This window comes from Macaca mulatta, chromosome 14 (genome assembly GCF_049350105.2).
Source record: "Macaca mulatta isolate MMU2019108-1 chromosome 14, T2T-MMU8v2.0, whole genome shotgun sequence".
Lineage (NCBI taxonomy): Eukaryota > Metazoa > Chordata > Mammalia > Primates > Cercopithecidae > Macaca > Macaca mulatta.
Window position 1 is genome coordinate 100,697,872 of NC_133419.1, and position 19,725 is coordinate 100,717,596.

Here is a 19,725-nt window from a genome sequence, read left to right on the forward strand (position 1 = left end):
TTCTCCTTCCAGGGTGTATGACTGTAGAGAAGGCTGGGTAGGATCTTTTGTCTTTTCTTCTATAGACCTATGCTCTTCTGTAAGCAGATTTTATATTGGGCTGTTCAGTTTGACCTACAGGACTGTAGTTTGTACTTATTGGTAAGAGCCAGTTACAGCTAACATACTGGGTATCTACTTGATCCTGGTTTACTAGGAGATTATCTCTGTTACCTCGGGGAATGAGCTGATTTATGGAGTGCACAGTTTTCTGCACTCCTTGCTTAACTGTGGAGGATAGGGGACAAGATGTCCTTGTCCAAACCAGGAAGGCTCACCTACAGGTCCCCTAATGGTAGGCACTAGTGCCACATGCAAAGGAGAAATGACTGGGTGGCCACCAAGTGCCCAGAGGTGTGCCTCGGCATGGAGCTATGAAACCTCCTCAGTTACATGTTCTGTGTACAAGGTTGGTTGGGTAGGTAGGGGGTGAGGGGCAGCGAAGGAAACCTAAACTCCTAGTCTAGGAAAGTGACTGCTCCAGAGGCCTGGAGGTCTGCCTGTGCATTCACCATAGAGGCCTTGCTGTGCCACAGACTCTGCACAGGGAGGACAGGGCTGTTCAGGCTGCTTATCCAGGCAAATGAGTGCTGCAGATGCCTGGAGATCCACCTGGGCATCCAGTGCAGAGGGGTCTCCTGCCCCAGGATCTCTTCACAAAAGAGGTGGGGTGACACAGGAAGTGGTTCCAGGTAAGTGGGTGCTCCAAATGCTTGGAAATATGCCTGACTGTGGAGTGGAGAGGGCTCTGATGCAACACCATCTATGCACAGGAAAGGTGGGGTGGCTCAGGCTGCCAGTCCTGATGAGCAGGTATTTTGAATGCCTGGAGACCTGCCTAGGCTGAACCACAATCTGTTTTTCAGGAAGGATGGGGAGGTTCAAGCTGGTGATCCAGGTGAATGAGTATTCCAAATGTCTGGAGATCTGTCTGGGCATAGAGCAAATAGTGCCCCCCTGAACCATGGTCTGTGTCCAGAAAGGATGGGGTGGTTCAGCCTGTTGACCCGGGTGAGCAGCTGCTGAAAATGCATGGAGATCTTCCTGAGCATGAAGGAGAGGGCCCCGCTGCACCATGATGTCAGGGGGAATCGGTTGGAACACCCAGCAATGACATGCAGATGAGTTCCAATTCACCGAGCTGACACTTGCTGCAGGTCTTGTTACCCTGGAGAAACCACAGCTGTAGTAGCTCTTCTCCCACCCTAGGACTCTGATGAGGGAGAGCATAATTCCAGTGCCTTTTCACAATTCTGACTGTGGAGGTCCTTACCCTACTTTAGAGCAGGTGACCCAAGCTCTGGCCCAGAACTAAAATGCCTGTGCAGCCTCACTGCTTGGCCACGAAAGAATTACTGACTTTGTATGTGCCGGATTAAAAATGGTGTCCTGCAGGGCTGGGTGCGGTGGCTCACGCCTGTAATCCCAGCACTTTGGGAGGCCGAGGCGGGCAGATCACGAGGTCAGGAGATCCAGACCATCCTGGCTAACATGGTGAAACCCCATCTCTACTAAAAAATACAAAAAATTAACCAGGTGTGGTGGCGGGCACCTGTAGTCCCAGCTACTCAGGAGGCTGAGGCAGGAGAATGGCGTGAATCCAGGAGGCGGAGTTTGCAGTTAGCCAAGGTGGCGGCACTGTGCTCCAGTCTGAGCAACGGAGCGAGACTCCATCTGAAAAGGGGAAAAAAAAAAAATGTGTCCTGCTCTTGGTCCTGAGTTTCGGAAAATGCTCACAGTTTTTGCTGGTGTCTTTTCCTGACAGTGTCTACTGTTTTGGACAAGGGAGAACACTTTGTTTCTCCTAGATCCTCTCTCTAAATTAACTCTCTGAGTTAGTCCCAGGGCATAGGAGAAACAGTACCCTCCCTTTTCCTGGGTTTCTTGGATTCCACTGGGAAAGTGAATCACAGAGAGAGGCCGTATGTTTCTCTCATGTGCTGGGGTTTCACTTACTTTTATGAGTCACGTGCCGTTACAGTGCTCTCTTCCCTGAGATCTGGGTTGTCCTTCACTTTTCTGGTGGATTTCCGTTTTCTTTGTTGAATTACAGCTCACAGAGTTGACCTTTACGAACTCTTGCTCTTTCCAAGTGGCCGAGACATCTTAAAATCCTCTAATATACCATCTTAGATATTTCAAAATGAGATGCAAACCTTTGAATAAACTCTTAGTGGGGTCTTGGGGTCTTTGAAGTCTTTTTTTTTTTTCTTTTATGAAAATTTAGTGGCAGCACATGTCAGAAAATACCCAAGTACGAAATGCCCAAATCTCCTACTTTTTATGCCAAAAGGCTGGTGGTTTTCAGTCAATATAGTTACACTGTATTGAATAAAAATAATTTACAAAATTAAATATGAATAATAATGTGTTTTACAATATGGTAGATACATTTATTTGGAAAAAGTTACTTGATAAGTTGATTAAAGTCATTTACCAAATGTGTACGCTAGCTTGCAAAATGTGTTTCCTAGATTACTATTTCCAGAGAAAATCTTAATGTCAACTCAGTCAGTTAACAAAAACATAATGTGATATTTAGGAATAATGCAACTTACGTTTGAAAAAAATAGGTTTATAAACCATTTTACTCTTCAAAATTACTTTCTGAACGCTAACAGTATACTGAACAAGTGAATTATCTCAATTCTGTTAGTTCACCTAAAGCCATGAGTCTACAATGAGGTATGATTTTTTAAAAATCTCATTGAAGTATGATAACATTTAATTTTAATTTTATAATCTTATAACTACCTTCAAATACAATTCTTAAATCTTTGCAAAGTAAAATTCTTTACATCAGCCCCTTAATCATTAGCTAATATGGCAGAAATTCTTAATATGGAAGGAATAGAGTATTTTAAAAATATAATAAAAATAAATGTATATACTAAATGTGTTTTAGTCTATGTTTATAAATAGAAGTACATCTTACAGAATATGGTAAAATGATTTATACATTTTATTTTTTAAATAACAATAATTTTATACATATATACATGTAAAATATATACACACATATATATACTTTATACATATTCATATGAAAAAAACTACCATTACATTTTTATAAAATATTCAGTGCTTCATAATGGAACATGTAACAGGATTAGAAAAATAGCAAGTTCAAAGGCTGAAAACAAAACATGGCCTCATCTATTTGAAAAACCATAGGTAATTCTTTATTGAGGAATTAAAGTCTGAGAGAAGGAAAACAGGAAATATATGAATGTGTACAAATAAAGAATCTTGTCTCTCAGACGAAAATTGTGCGTTGCTTTAAAGGGTTAAAAGAATAAGTGCAGTATTTTGGTCAGACCTGTAACATGATCAGAAACATTACTTTCATGGAATTGTGGAGCATAGACTGGAAGGATCTGGGCAAAAATTAGGAAAACAGAGGTAACTAGAGCAGTACTTATGGGTATAGAGAAGGTAGAACTTGAAACTTCTGGAGGTTGGGTTAAATTTGCCAATACCTGTGGAACATCCAGATGTTTCACCTAGGCAATTACCTAAAAAAGCCTGAAGGTCAGAGGAGAGATCTGAGCTATTTTTATAGAAAACAAAAACAATCAACCCATGTCTATAAACCTTTGTTTATATAGAGAAAAAAAATTAGAAAGATTGTTTGTCATCATGAAGGCAAACTAACTTGTTAATTGAACTATTTTCAGCTAGTTGTTTTGGCAGCTGTAGACACAGCCTTGCAATCAGTACTCATTAAGGTATTGGAACTATAGCTCCCCACCCTCCAGGGAAGTAGTGTGATTGCATAAACCATGGTAACTGAAGAATGAACACTTTCAATATGATATAATTAAACATTGTGGGAAAGAATGAATTAGGATTCTTTGTGACATTTGGCTAAACATGCTAGCAAGCAAAAATACACAAATGAAGGTCACATTTGCAATTATTATAAAAGTGTCTACATTTTAATTAGGTAGCTGATAAATGTCATTGAGCCTTAGCCACTGACCAACTGTCATTTTTTAAAAGGAGGAGAAAAATGTCACCTAAAAAGCCAGAATTTTTTGCACTGTCATGAAATTAAAAGTTGTAATCACAATAAAGTGTGTTCAGCACTAAGCTGTTAAATGGGCTTAGAGACAATCTCTAACAAAATTTAAGAAATAAATACTTTGACAGCATGTGAGGTGTCACTAGTAATACAAATTTTCAAGCGTTGTTTTTTTTAAAGCATTGTGTCTTTATTGTAAAACCACATAGAGCCACGTTAGCCTTGAAAGTCTCTTCTCAGAGAGTACAAGGGAATTTTTTCTTACTTTGCCTGCAGATTTGACTTAAATTCATTCCTTATTAATTTGGATTAAATATTCACTGACTTTCTCCCTCCGGTGACAAACTAATCTTCTTAACCTCACACAGTATTGTACCTGACCTACGAATAAAATAAATTGATCTCATCTCTTAGATATATATATTTTTTGAATTTTAAATATTATTTACTTGAAAATTACTTGTCGTTATCCCCTAAAAGAAAAATGAAATGTGTCAGCTAATATGAATCCCCCACTAAATTTACTTATAAAAGTGCCATGAAAGAAAATAAATATATAAATACTGTGTACGTGAGTGAGTGTGTGTGTGTGTATTGTCTTTAGGGTTAATCTGACTGATATTTCTAAATCCAAATTTTTTAACTTCTAATAAGAAAATTCAAAAGACAAAATAGATCGAGCACAGTGGCTCACGCCTGTAATCCCAGCACCCTGGGAGGCTGAGGTGGGCAGATCATGAGGTCAGGAGTTCAAGACCAGCTTGGCCAACATGCTGAAACCCTGTCTCCACTGAAAATACAAAAATTAGTCAGGCGTGATGACGGGCACCTGTATTCCCAGCTATTCGGGAGGCTGAGGCAGGATAATCCCTTGAACCTGGGAGGTGGAGGTGGCAGTGAGCCAAGATTACACTATTGCATTCCAACCTAGGTGACAGAGCAAGACTCTTCCCCCACCCCCATAAAAAAAAAAAGACAAAATAGATACATTAGATACATAAATCATAAAGAAAATGATCAATTCTGCAAGGTAATGTAAATCTTGTCTTCATAGTATGCTATTATCATATTGAAACCAAAACAGTACAGTAAATGAAATCCTTAATCACCAGTATATAAAGTGCTTTTAAGAATCAAGAAAAAGGAATCAGAACTCAATAGGATAAAAGAAAATATTTGATATATAATTTAGTGATGAAATATTTATATATGGAAAAACTGTCTACTCAAAGTGCAAATTGAATGGTGAAATATGATTTCCATTATAATATTTGTAGAAAGTAAAAAAGGATAATAGATCTTGGCCATCCTCTAATAAAACGGTATGCAAAATAACATAAATGTTAAAGAAAATATTGCTCTTTTATGATGCTAACAGGAGTCTAAATATTAAGTCTGAAATTCTAGAAAACAATTTTGTCAATAACTATTTTCATTTCAGAATTTCGGCTTCTGTGATATTCCTAGGAAATTATGGTAATAGTCACAAGGATTTACGTACAGGGATATTCCTGTGTCATTATATATAACAGATAAATTCATCTGTAGGGATATGGTTGAAGAAGTTTTAACAAAAATATAATTAATTAAATGCTTCTGAAGGACATTTGTAACAGAATTAAATAATTATAATATAACATATATTTATGTATATTTAAGATGGAATCTCACTCTGTTGCCCAGGCTGGAGTGCAGTGACCTGATCTTGGTTCACTGCAACCGCCACCTCCCAGTTCAAGTGATTCTCCTGTCTCAGCCTCCCAATAGCTGGTATTACAGGTATGTACTACCATGACCAGCCGCAATATAATATTAAATAAAAATTAGAAAATGATGTGTATAAACGATTCCAGTTTTCTTCCAACAAAACAAAATATCTGCCTGTGTCTCTGTTGGCATATCTCTCCATAAATCAAATGAAGATAAATTCAAGTTTGTTTTTGCAGAGTATTCTATTTCTGGATATCAAGATCAGACATGATTTTGTTCTGTAGTGAGCATATATTTGTTTATAATGAGAATATTTAAAACTAGAATTCAGAGGACTCTTCAGATACCACCGTTTTGGATCTGAACCCTGTAACTTATTCCCTAAGGGAAAGAATTAAGAGTAGGTACCTTCTGTGACCCTGAAGGCAACACCAAAAGAAATAAATGGTAGCTGATTCTCATACTGATTTAGAAGGGTACTGTATTGTTTTGAATTGAATTGATTTGTAAAACTTTTGACTTGAAAAGTAGTAGAGTTTGTGATGCATACATAACTGAGCCAAGAAACAGCAGTTCCACAGCTGGAAGTTGCTTTCTGACTTTAGGGTTTTGTTAAATATTGTGCAAACATTATGGATGAGGCAAATGTGTGGACACTGATGGTGAGAGTGACATGTTAAATCAGGCTGCAATATTTTAGCCCACTTGATGTCTTTGTTTCAATTTAAGTAACTGGACTAAATGTTCTGTCAGTTGAGGCTAGAAAATCACAACGACAGCAGGTGAGTGAATTTAAATGGATTTTTACAGGTATTTAATCTGTTAAATGAAAACTCACCTAAGTTATCTAAAAATGTCACTGGGAAATTTCCTTTTGATATATTTTCTTTGAAGAAATTGCTGTTAGTTACACAATTTCCCATTTACTCCTGTGTGTGCCTCAGTAACCCATAATTCCTAGGGTCAAAGCTGTAGGTCTGCTTTTGAAGAAAAATTGTCGTAGAAAAAAATCACTTTGGGACTTCAATAACTAACTCACCTTGCAGGGATTCCTAGGCAACTTTTTCATGTGCTTGGTAGCAAAATAAAAACCATAAACATATTTCCAATATCCATATTCACATTTGTGAGAAATGACCAAAGCTCAATTCAAATTTCACCTCTACTGTCAAGCACTTTTTCTTGGTATCAGCCGCTTCTTACTAGATGCTCCAACATGAGTTAGCTTGAACAGTAATCCTATTATGCACCTATTCCTCTCTCCCTTTTAAGATTGTGCCTTGTGACTTGAGCATCACAATGAGCCTGTGATCGCTGGACAGACAGTGACAGACAGCTAAAGATGATAAGCGTAGGGTTTTCTTTAACGGTAAAATATAAAGAAGTTGATTTGCTCAGAGCAGCTACACAAGCAGGAGCCCCAGTGTACCCACACAAGTAGGAAGACGCAACTTCTTTTGTACCTACTATCTTGCTTTCAGAGACACACGTCTGCCCCAGATAATACCCGTGTGGAGTGAGGATTCCACCAGGCCAGAGAAAAATTTTTATTTCATCGACGGGGGAGAATGGTGTCAGACCCTCTTAATGCTATATGCTTCTATCAAGTGTAAAAATAAATTCACTTAAAGCCCCAATTTGAAAACAACTAAGCCTTTTCGCTAAAACCAATTGTGACTATAGTTTTATCTGAGTGACTCTGTTGCTAAGATTTGTTGAAATTCAATAATTATAAAGTGATCTCCTTGAGGTTTATATTTTTTTCTCTTAGTTTATGAGAACTCTTTGAAGGCAAGGATTGTATGTTTTATTATACTTTTTTATTTCCATAGTTACTTTTTAATGTGGGATACGTAATAATCATTTCACATGTTAAATAAATGTTAAATCCTATATTGCATTATTTGTGTCTACGTCCAAAAATGTTATAATTATTTTTGGCCATATAGGATTCCATTGTATAATTAGCCATGTTGAATTCCATTCCTAAATCCAGAATTGAATGAGTACACCCACCTTTTGCAGACTCTGTGTTCTACACTGCACCATAGGAAACACTGAACATGATACTGAACATAATGAAACACATGTTTATTTTTAATATAACTGCATATATGGAAGCACAACTTGCCCACAGAATTGTTTCTAAAATTGGGAGGAAATACATGTTGTCTAATTATTTTCTAATTGCTAAGCAATGTTACCTTTTTTGATTTGTTATCAAATACTGTCTGATCTATGTTAAACACACAGAGAATAGGAAAGTAAAAGCTAATATAATCATTACAGTTAAAACTTTACTGAAATCTTTAATTATCCAAAACAAGAGGGAATTCTTTACTCACTAAATTAATTTGGTTATATTTCTCGACTAGCTCCTGCCCGTGCTAATTTCCTCCGTGATTCATATTCATATTGTGAGGGAAATATTAATTTAATGCAATCATACAATTTATGCTCTTGGTGATTTAAAGAGATAGCATCATAATACTATAGATTTTTAAAAACTTTTAACCATGAAAAAATACAAAACAAGAAAACTGTTAGAATCTCCTTTTTGGCAATAAAAGTCTGTAATACCCAGTTTAATGTGTAACAATGTTCATGTTCTATCTGTGAATACAACTAAGCATTTACTATTTAGAAAAGAAGATAAAGTTACCCAAATCTTACATAATTATGCCTTCACATATTTATAGCATACCTGAGAAACAGCTGTGGAAATAATTTCAAATCATGCTTCTTTTCCCCTGTAAATATGTCTATTTTTTTCAGTCTTATGCAAGGAACACCAGGAAGGCAGTGCTGTTAAATTTTTTTCTTATATCTTAGAACTATGAAAGTTTAAATGCCTGACTCTGGTGCTTTAAAAATTGTGAATTTCATACTTTGCATATGCTTTTTGCTCTTGCAGCTACAACACTGTAAACTTTACACACAATACATTTCTTGGAGAAAGTGCTGAGTTGAGACATAGAGTACATCTGATTCGGGCTATTTCAAACTCTCATATGCCATAGATGCAGACAACCAAATTGAAATGATGCACATTATTTATAAATTATTAACCATTTCTAAATATGCTCCACACGACTGGCTTTGCTAAGGTGTTTCATCCATCCTTGCAAGCTTCATAAAACAGTAGCAGGCCAAAATTGCACAGTTAACATTAATTCTCATCAGAGAGGACAGCCTTAGCAATTACTTTGAAAAAGGTCAGGTATCAAATTTCTTTATGCTGACTTTGATGCCAAATGGAGTCACACTGCAGGTTTGGATATTGTATATCTTCTGTTTTTTTCTGTATATTGTGTCATCAATACATAATGCCACTCTTTGCTGTCTGACATAGAAGTCGATGATTGAATATTAATATTCTCAAGAATATTATGCTCTCAAGAGCATCGCACATTATTTGGTACTATAATTTATATTTTTATACAAAAGCTTAAATTGACATTTAAAATTAGGCTTCAAAAGTAGAGAATACATGATTTATATGAATATCTGTCATTTCATGACTTTTGGGTGTTGCTTACTCTTCTGTATTTGTAAAACTTAACAGCATTGTGTGGGAGTTGATAGAAAATATTCAGATACAGAGTCCAATAGTGTTAATACGGTTTTATCAATCAATATTTTAGGAGCAGTAAAGTTTCTTGTAAACATACTTCTCATATTTAGGGACAGAAATAGAATTCTGAAGTTTTATTGGTGTCAGAAAATTCAGGAATATTTCGGTGATAGCAAGTTATTAAATACTTTAAAATATATTTTTATCATACTGACATTTTATCTTCTTCATAAATATTGCCATAAACAATTCTAGTTCTACATATTCGAATCTAATATTTTATTAATATTTTATTAATATTTATGTTTATTTTAATATTATAACTATTTTATTTATAATATCAATATTTCATTAATATTATGTACCTTGAATGGCAATGTTATGATCTCTAAAATGACCTTTTAGGTAATGGAAAAGAATGCTATTACTTCCAAGGACTGCAAGTGGTGGCAATGTCATTCTGACCTAATGGAGTCCAATTTTATTAAATAATACAAGTTCAGTTGTCCCAGGGTCATTATATTAGGAAATATTTAATGAAGGTATTAATATTTACTCCTACCCAACCTCCAGCTGGAATTTCATGGTGTGAGAGCACCGGGTTAATTGAGTTTTATCACAAAATCTCTGGGCCACTTTAAAATAACTTGAATGCAGGCTCCCCAAGGTCTAACCTATAAAAAGTGAGAAAATAGAAAAAGAAATGATTAACATGTAACTTGATTCTGCTGACATCTTCAGCATAGTTATTTATTAAAAGATTGAGCAACTGATGAAACTTTCTCTATGAAAAGAAAAAGGTATGGGTTTGAGGAGAGAGGGTAAGATGTTAATTATCCATCCTGTATGATGGAAGAATGAATGGACCAGGAAAATGAAGTAGTATTTCCTGGAAACTCACAAGGCCCACCAGAAGTCAATTATCACACATTGAGTTCTTCCTTCCAAACCCTGAACAGGAATATGGAGAAAAGATGGGTACATCTTGTTTTAGCCAGTAGAATCACAAGAATATATATTTGTGAAGTTTTCTGTAGATATATAGAGTCTGTTCTTATCCAAAACTTTTCTTTTAGAATTTGTTTGTGGGAATACACCTATTAGGAAAATAAAAAAAGTAATCATTTCCTTTCCGTTTTTCACTTTTTCAGTTCCTCAGGGTAAAATGAGTATGACAATTCAGTGTTCATATTCTCATTCTGTGACCCAATCAAATCTGGAAAGGGTAAACTCAGTATTCATTTATACCCACAAGAATGGTACAGGATTATAAATGAACTCTAGATAATAACACGAAATAATACAGAAAATGTATTGAGTTCTTACTATCAGACAGGCATAGTTTTAACTGTTTTCTGTATATTACTTTATTTGATCTTTACAACAACCTTTGAGGGAATTCCTGTTGTTATTTTCAATCTAAGGTCAAGGAAGCTGAATCACGGAGTTATTTCTGTCTTGCTCAAAGGTGCAGAGATACTACGATGTAGAATCTAGATTTGAATTCATGCCATCCAACTTTGGAACCTCTTTTGCAAACCGATTGACTGACAAAGCTAATCTCACACAAAAATTTCATTCAGTAAAATGAGCGGCCAGGATGTAAGAGGAGAATATATGCATCATAACCAAGAGTGGAACTTTTATTCCCAGGAACTGAGCCATGATGGCAGTACTGTAAGAATATGAGATGCTGGCAAGTTTTCGCTCAAAAGCACTCTGCTTTTTTTTTTTCTCCTTTATGTTTATTATCTGTATTATAGTTCTTGGTTTTATAAATTTTTAGAATAATTTTGTTTGTTTAATGTTCCTCTACTAATGTTTTACCAATTGGTAATCCTCTACCAATACTACCAGATTCTAAATTCCACAAGTCAAGTATCATGTGTGGTTTATTCATGACCATATCACCTGTTCCTAACCCATCATAGGCATTCATTAAAGAGTTATTGAAAAAATATGAATGAAGGTTGAATGAGAAAGCATTTAATTATGGAAAAAAGAATGTTAGAGGTTGCTAAAAGAATGTGAGGGGTTTCGTGTACAAGGAGTCTTGTCCAGACCCCATCATGGCATCACTCAGCATTTCTATTTCACTGAGCCTTTGAATTCTGAGCCTAGAATTTAGATAAAACCTACTCTGCTATTTATTTAAGTGACAGCTCTTGGGGTGATGAATAAAAACAGTTTCTGAATCCTGAATATGATTTACCAAATGGTCTATCATAGAAGACACCTTTCCATGACAGAAGTGTGAAAATTGTTAGGATCTGAAGCAAAACCACACAAAGAGTAGAGAGGTGTTTTATCTTGTTTTGTTTTACTAAAAGTAGGAGTTTGAAAGAGCACAGAAAAATATTGGAATATCAAAGACAGAAGTGAGTTCAAGTAACTGTGACTAAAGATGAAATTCCTCTGGGAGGGAGCTGATGTCTATGAGTAAGATCGTTTAAAGGGTACTTTAGGTGGAGAAAAATGTTTCCTAGGGTACGCCAACATTGAAGAGACAAAGAAGAACTAGAAAATGAGATAAAAAGTTTTCAGTGAAGTAGGAATAAAGACGTGACGTTTTGGTATATTGGAATTACATAAAGAGAATATTCAAAAGAAAAATAAATAACTAACTGTGTCATACACTCCTAATAGGTTTAATGTAGTGAAAATTCATCCTTAAACTTAGCAATATCCTGGCAATTTTTATCTTTAAAGAGAGACATTATTGTGGAATGGTATAAGCAAGAGATCTTATAAAAGGTCAAGGGGAAAAGGGGGGAAAATAATTGAATACTTTTACCATATATAGCACTTTTTAAGGAGTCTTGTTGTAATAAAAATTAGGTGAGAGGAATGATAAGGTCATGATAATTTTATTTAAAAGAGAACGTTTTTTATAGTTATGAGAACATTCTAACAAGCATACAAAAAAAATTGATGCTGAACGAGATACAGAAGGAATCATCTGGAGAGATGCCCTTGAACAGTCAGGATGGAATGGAATTAAATGTATATACATACAGGATTGGCCTTTAAGAGATGTACAGACACCATTCATGTGACTCAGCTCATATTAATGAAACAAAGCGGAGTGCATGCATGTACAGGCAGATGGTGGGAGCATGTGAGGGACTGTCTCTTCTGATTGCTTCTATTTTCTTAATACAATAGGAAGCACCATCATCAGGAAGGTCAAAAAGATATGGGTTTGAGGAGAGAGGGTAAGATGCTAATTGTCCATCCTGTATGATGGGAGAGTAAATGGACCAGGAAAATGAAGTAGTATTTTCTGGAAACTCACAAGGCCCACTGGAAGTCAATTATCACACATTGAGTTCTTTCAGCATGATTTTGTATTCTTCTCTGGCTACAGAGTATATTGATAGTTGGACTTAAATTAGCAGGGGAGAGAGTTAGCCTGGGAAGAAACAGTCCAGGGTGAGAAGCAGTGTGCCTGAAGGTGCATTGAAGGAATTGAGTAAGGTTATATTATGAACTCTAACCTGGAAATGGAGAGAGTTGAGGAAATGAGAGCAGGGTGCAAAACAGTGAAAGAGTATTAAGATCAGTAGATTGTAGGTCTTGAAGTAGTTGAGATGCCAAACAGAAAGAGATGAAATTATGTATTAGTCCGTTCCCACTCTGCTATAAAGGATTTCCCCAAACTGAGTGATTATAAAGGGGAGGTTTAATTGACTCACAGTTCCATGTGACTGGCATGGCCTCAGGAAACTTACAATCATGATGGAAGGCAAAGGGGAGGCAGGCACCTTCTTCACAAGGTGGCAGTAGAGAGAATGACTTAAGGTGGATCTTGACAAACACTTATAAAACCGTCAGCTCTCATGAGAACTCACTATCACAAGAACAGCATGGGGGAAACTGCCCTGTGATTCATTTACCTCCCTCTGGTTTCTGCCTTCACATCTGGGGATTATGAGGATTACGGAGATTATAATTCAAGATGGGATTTGGGTGGGGACACAAAGCCTAACCATTTCAAATAATATAAGATGTACCAGACACTTAAATGTAGGAAGGGGATGCAGCTATTTTCCACCCTCAACAGATTTCTGCATTTGTTAAATTAACTTATTCTCACAAAGTTGAGCGTTAGACAAAGTCCTATCAATGAAACAACATTTTCCCACTTATTTATGCTAATATATTCTCAGAGATGAGAATCCTCAGAACTAAGACTGAGGAGTGGGGAAACTGAGGAGATGTCATACAAAAGGGCTGGGCAGCTAAGAGGGCACCAAGTTGGAGAGTTAAAAATATCCTTGAGGGAGGAAGAGACCCCACAAAAGTGTAAATCAGTTGCAGTAAGACCATGAGACTGATGAAAGCCACTTTCTAAGGTCTGAGCTTATATGTCAAATAGAATGGAAATGGTAATGCACGGGTTCCAGACCACATCCAGATCTTGAAGAGTCCTCTTCATCCCTTATCTCTGAACTCACTTTTACTGAACTCTGTGTGCAGTGCCCTGTGTGGAGCAGGCAGGAAGCTGTGATACTGCTGTGTGCACACCCTCTGCAGGACCAGTTTCCCCACACCTAATCCACTTGAACTGATTTAACAAAAGTGGGTCTCTGTTGAGGATGAAACATAACTGAATCCCCTTCCTCTGTTGAAATTCAAGTATTGGCATTTCTGTCTATTTCACCTTATTATTCCATCTCTTTTTGTCTAGGATCCCAACTCCTTCAAGACTTAAAATTGACTGATCTTAATACCTTTTCAGTTTCTGCACCTTGCTCCTGTTTCCTCAATTCCCTCCCTCTCCAGATTAGAGTTCATGGTCCATAACTTTATTCACTTCCTTCAGTGAGCCTTCAACCACCCTGCCCTTCACCCTCAATTATTTTCACAGACTAACCTCGCTAACCCCCAATTTAAATTCAACTATTAATAGATTATAGCTAGAGAACACTGATCTTCAAAACTATTGACTAGCTGCCTTGTCTGTATTGAAAGACTTTCACTTCCTTTCACTTTGTGACATTCCACTTTTCTACTTTTTCCCTTCCCTTTCCAGATTCGAGTAGCTCCGCTTTTTTTTTTCAAAAAAATGCTGATGTTCGTCAAAATTCCATTTTCAACACGCTATTTCTTACTTCACATGCTTCCTTGGCAAGCTTATCTATTCTCAGTTTCAGTAACCATCTATTTGGTTACCATTTCATAATCTCTCTGATGAACCTGCATCTCCCTTAATTTTGCAGAATCTTAACATCAACATGAATGTCCTGGAGGCACCATAGACTCTCCACCTGTCTAAAACTGAATTCATGAGCCTTTACCTCAAGCTCATGCCTTTTCCTGCATTCTTATCTATCTTCTAGTGGAGGCAAGCTTGCCTGATTTGTCATTTTTCTTTAGTGCCTCCAATCTTATAAACCAATAACTTTATTTACTATTCCCATATGTATTATCTCCTTATTTCTGACAAATCTTTGCCTGTATTACAGTGTTAGACCCTTGAGTCATCTTTATTTGGTCTTTTTCAAATATGGCACTACAACCAGAGTGATCTCTCTAAAACTTATGTTTTTCTCCTTTCAAAGCCATACCAGTTTAACATGACATGCTAGACATTTCGTCATCGGCACCTTGTTTACTTATTCAGCCTTACATATCCTCCCACCTCTCTCCCTCATACTCTGTGTTCCTGTTTTAATCTACCAAGCAGGCCATAGTGCCTTTACTTTCTAGGTTTTTATATATTTTCTTCCGTGTCTGGAGTGTCTTTCTTTCCCTACTGAAGACTTGACTGAACTTATCACTAATGAACTTTCAGGACTCAGTTTAGATAGAATTTCTACTGGAAAGCATTTTCTGTTTTCTGATGACTTAAAGCTGAATGAGAGTTTTCTCTACCCATGCGGGGAGCCCATAGATCCTTGAATTTACTTTTATATCACATGATACTAACATTGCATGAATACCACCTTTTTTTTCCAACTGGATCGTAGCTCCTTGAGGGCTAGGGCAGGATTATTCACATTTTTTCCCTAGCATTTGGCACCTACTAAGTTGTTATCACATGTTTGTTGAATGCATGCATGCATGCATGAATGAATGAATGAATCAGTTGCCACATTTCTAGTAACAGCTTTGGGTTCACATTAATTGATGAAAAGGGAATCTTTACTGCAACAGATAAAACTGATTACATAACAAACGAAGACCTGGCGTAGCGCACTTAGCCAAATTAGCATTTGGCTCATCTCTATATGGAGTGGCACAAGCCCATTTCTGTACCACTTACTATTTGGTTAAAAATACATATATATATATATAAGATTTATAGCCACAGTGACGTTCCTGGCCTTTTTAAACCTCATTATGGCCTTTCTGTTTTTCAGGTTTTTCATTGATTATCCTTATCTGGCTTTAAGAACTATAAAACACATTATCATACTTCACTGTAATTTTTAACACCAGTCTGGGATAGTAGTGTTTTTTTTTTTTGTTTTTTTGTTTTTTGTTTTCCTTTATAAATGAGCAGGGCAGACAGTTAAAACACAAAGCAACAGATTGCACTGAGAAATGAATAGGTTTGGAGACTACAACTACAAACTACCTTAAAGGAAAACTCATTCAGTTTTTATTACCTTTTACCTCTAGGTGCCAAAACTTGCATTTAATTCCCTGTTTTAAAGGAGATTTTATGTCTACCCATAATCTGTGCACATATAGTTTGCCCAAGAGAGGTTAGCTCTTTTCAGTTAAAATTGATCCACCTTCGTCAGACTTGTGGTTGACCAGCAAAAGACTGAAGGACATGAATCTCTTAACTCCTGATGGGCTTGGCCTACACATATCATGTTCATTTTAAGTGTGGAAAACATCTAAAAATATACTTTCCTGAGTTTCAGAGAAATCATATTTACAGTTTCACAGAACAGAAAATGTTAAACTTAATTCGATGCTTAACACCTAAAGTGTTATTTTCAAATCAGAGAAAAATGCTTTTTGCTTTCTAAAATATCTCTATAAGACAGCATAATTATTCTAAATAATTTAAATTAATTATGAGAAAGCTTACTGACAGTGATACATTTTTTTAATCAAAAATTTAGTTAGCAATTATTAAATTTAAAGGCCAGATACTCTGAACAAAACTATCTGATTCTTTTTTTTTTTCCTTTTCTTTTTCTTTTTCTTTTGTTTTTTTGAGATAGCGTCTTGCCCTATTTCCCAATCTGGAGTACAGTGGCATGATCACAGCTCACTGCAGCCTAAACCTGCCAGGCTCAAGCAATCCTCCCAGCTCAGCTTCCCCAGTAGCTGGAGCTACAGGCATGTGCTGCCACATGTGCCTAATTTTTTGTACTTTTTGTGTAGATGGGGTCTTACTTTATTGCCTTTGCTGGTTTTAAACTCCTAGCTCAAGTCATTCTCTCACCTTGGCCTCCTTGGCAAGCTTATCTATTCTCAGTGTCAGTAACCATCTATTTGGTTACCATTTCATAATCTCTGTGATGAACCTGCATCTCCCTTAAGTTTGCAGAATCTTAACATCAACACGAATGTCCTGGAGGCAATGATTTAGTTAGCAAATTTAGTTAGCAATGATTAAATTTAAAGGTGGGATTTAAAGGCATGAGATTAACTGCTGGGATTAAAGGCATGAGCCACTGTGCCTGGCCGCAAACTGCCAGAGTCTTAGAAGTATTTGCAAGATCAGCAAATTGTCCAGCTTAGTTGATACTGGACATAGAAAAAATTTCCAGTTACTTATTTCTCTTCAGAGTTAATCATAATTAGTTTGTACTTTTTAAAATTTGATCTGTATAGTAAACTTACTGTTTCTTATGGACATAAAGGAAAGTTAGTTCAATCCATTTCAGGCAGGATGCTCAACCTTTCTAACCAAACACCTTGGGAATTAAAATATGGAAATTTCTCAATAAAAAAGAAAATTTCATCATTTTTCCCACTTAATACTATTAATCTGTATATATTCGATAATAAAACTTAGAAAATGAATTTCAATCCACTTTTTTATGTTCCATAGTGAATTTGCCTACTTTTCAAGAACATGAGGTATTACTTAGAGCCTAGTAAAAACACATGTGCTACACGGAACACATCTCCTACTACATAATAAATTTTAGTGAACGAATTTCCTGTCTGTATATGTAGAATATAAGTGAAATGTTGGTTTCCTCACTGCATCTTAATAATAAAGAACTGATCTATGTGAATGGCTATTGTAATATTAAGGTAAACTTTTAAAAGTTAGTTTACAAATTTTCCTGACAAAGTATTTAGCTTGGGCTTCTGTCTTCCCTTCTTTCCTACTTACCCCTCTCTCTCTTCTTGCATTCTTCCTTCCCTTCCCCCATCATTTTTCCTCCCCTCCCCTCCCCTCTCCTCCCCTCCCCTCCCCTCTCCTCCCCTCTCCCCTCCCCTGCCGTCTTCTCTCCCCTCCCCTTCCCTCTCCTCCCCTCTCCTCTCCCCTCTCCTCCCCTCTCCTCTCCCCTCTCCTCCCCTCTCCTCTCCCCTCTCCTCCCCTCTCCTCTCCCCTCTCCCCTCTCCCCCCTCTCCCCTCTCCCCCCCTCCTCCCTTCCCCTCCTCCCTCCCCTCCCCTCCTCCCTCCCCTCCCCTCCTCCCTCCCCTCCCCTCCTCCCTCCCCTCCCCTCTCCCCTCCCCTCCTCCCTCCCCTCCCCTCTCCCCTCCCCTCCCCTCTCCCCTCCCCTCTCCCCTCCCCTCCCCTCTCCCCTCCCCTCTCCCCTCCCCTCTCCCCTCCCCTCTCCCCTCCCCTCTCCTCTCCCTTCCCCTCCCCTCTCCCCTCCCTTCCCCTCCCTTCCCCTCCCCTCTCCCCTCCCTTCCCCTCCCCTCTCCCCTCCCTTCCCCTCCCCTCTCCCCTCCCCTCTCCTCTCCCCTCCCCTCCCCTCCTCCCTCCCCTCCCCTCCTCCCTCCCCTCCCCTCCTCAATACGACAACTAATAGAATTTTCAGAAAACACTAAAAAATATTAAAGTAACATTTTTCACACTCGCACTGTAATCTGAATTTGCTTGCAGCTCCAAAAGTTTTCAGTAATGTCTTCAAAAGAAACAATTTTCATAAGAATAAAACAGTTTCCTCAAAATTCAGATTTTACTGTATTTTTTCTCTTACAGAATATTCAAAAGCTCTTCCTGGTCTCTCCACTTCATATACCACTTTGTTAAGAATTAAGAAGAGTTCATCTTCATCTCTCTTTGGTTCCAAAACCAGACCACGATACAGCAGCCCTCCATTGGGAACACTGAGTGCTTCTTCACCCAGCTGGCGAGGGGCAGCTCAGCATTATTATTCCCCCGTCAATCTTTATCATTCCTCAGATGCCTTCAAACAAGATGGTAAGTGTCAAAGAAAAATGGCTCCAGATAGAATAAAGGAGGCAAAGAAGACTGATTTAAGACTCTTGCAGTAGAGATCAAGACTATTCCGATAGGAGAGAGTGATTTAACTCAACTCTGCTAAAAATGAAAACAGGAGAGTTTTTAAAGCTGGGGTGAGCTAGTAGAAAATTGGAGGATGATAGGGGAGATACTGGTTAACGTGACTAGGCCATCTGTGTTTATTGATTGGTGCTTATTGAAGTTAGGCTACTACCCTCTCATAGAGACTGGGAGATGGAGACCCTGTTTCTTGATGGTTACATTTCAAATGGAGAGCTCCCAGGCCCTGAGACAGACATTACTGGGTTACAAAAATGACGAGAGCCTGAAAGACTATTTACATCTCAAAGTGGCAGAGAATACATTTACACTTGCAGCTTTCTAAAGTAAATGCTCTAAGGAATGGGAGATTAGAAGACTATAGTCAGGAAGAAACCTGTCTAAAGTTTATAAAGGTGAGAGGAGTGCTAAGCTGTGTTGGTTGTAAGTTAGTCTTCTGCTCTAAACATCTTTAAAGAATTTGTGTGCATTTTTATTTAATTGCACTGTATACCAATTCTAATTTAGGATTAAGACTAAATGCATTCATATACTGAAAGTAAAAATAGACATTTTTGGGAGGGTAATTTGACAGTGAATATCAGAAACATAAAACAGACTTATCCTTCAATCCAGTGGTTTTATTTCTGGAAGTGTATTCTGTGTAAGAAAATAATAAACAGAGCACATAATGATATGTATATAGCATATATACTATATGCTTAGCATTACTTAATGGAAAATAAGAAATAATCTATACATCCAACACTAAGATATCAGTTAAATTAAGGACTGATCTACAGCTATTAGCTTTATAGTTTGAACGACATTTTCTAGATGTTCTCTACCTTTATCGTTTTGGGATCTATCGACAAAATAATGCCTGGCTCATTAACAGCAAGACAAACTGGCACCTGTTATTACTAGTCTCTGTCCAGTCTGTTT

At 37.3% G+C, this 19,725-nt stretch overlaps 1 protein-coding gene across 1 annotated transcript in view; it reads left to right on the top strand.

Moving 5' to 3' along the window:
• The window catches only part of CNTN5 (contactin 5), a 1,035,741-nt gene that overhangs the window by 461,594 nt on the left and 554,422 nt on the right, over positions 1 to 19,725 (top strand). The window contains exon 3 of the mRNA XM_077964911.1: positions 18,478 to 18,699. Within this exon, the coding sequence (XP_077821037.1) occupies positions 18,478 to 18,699 (222 nt within the window). The remainder of the gene's footprint in view (positions 1 to 18,477; positions 18,700 to 19,725) is intronic.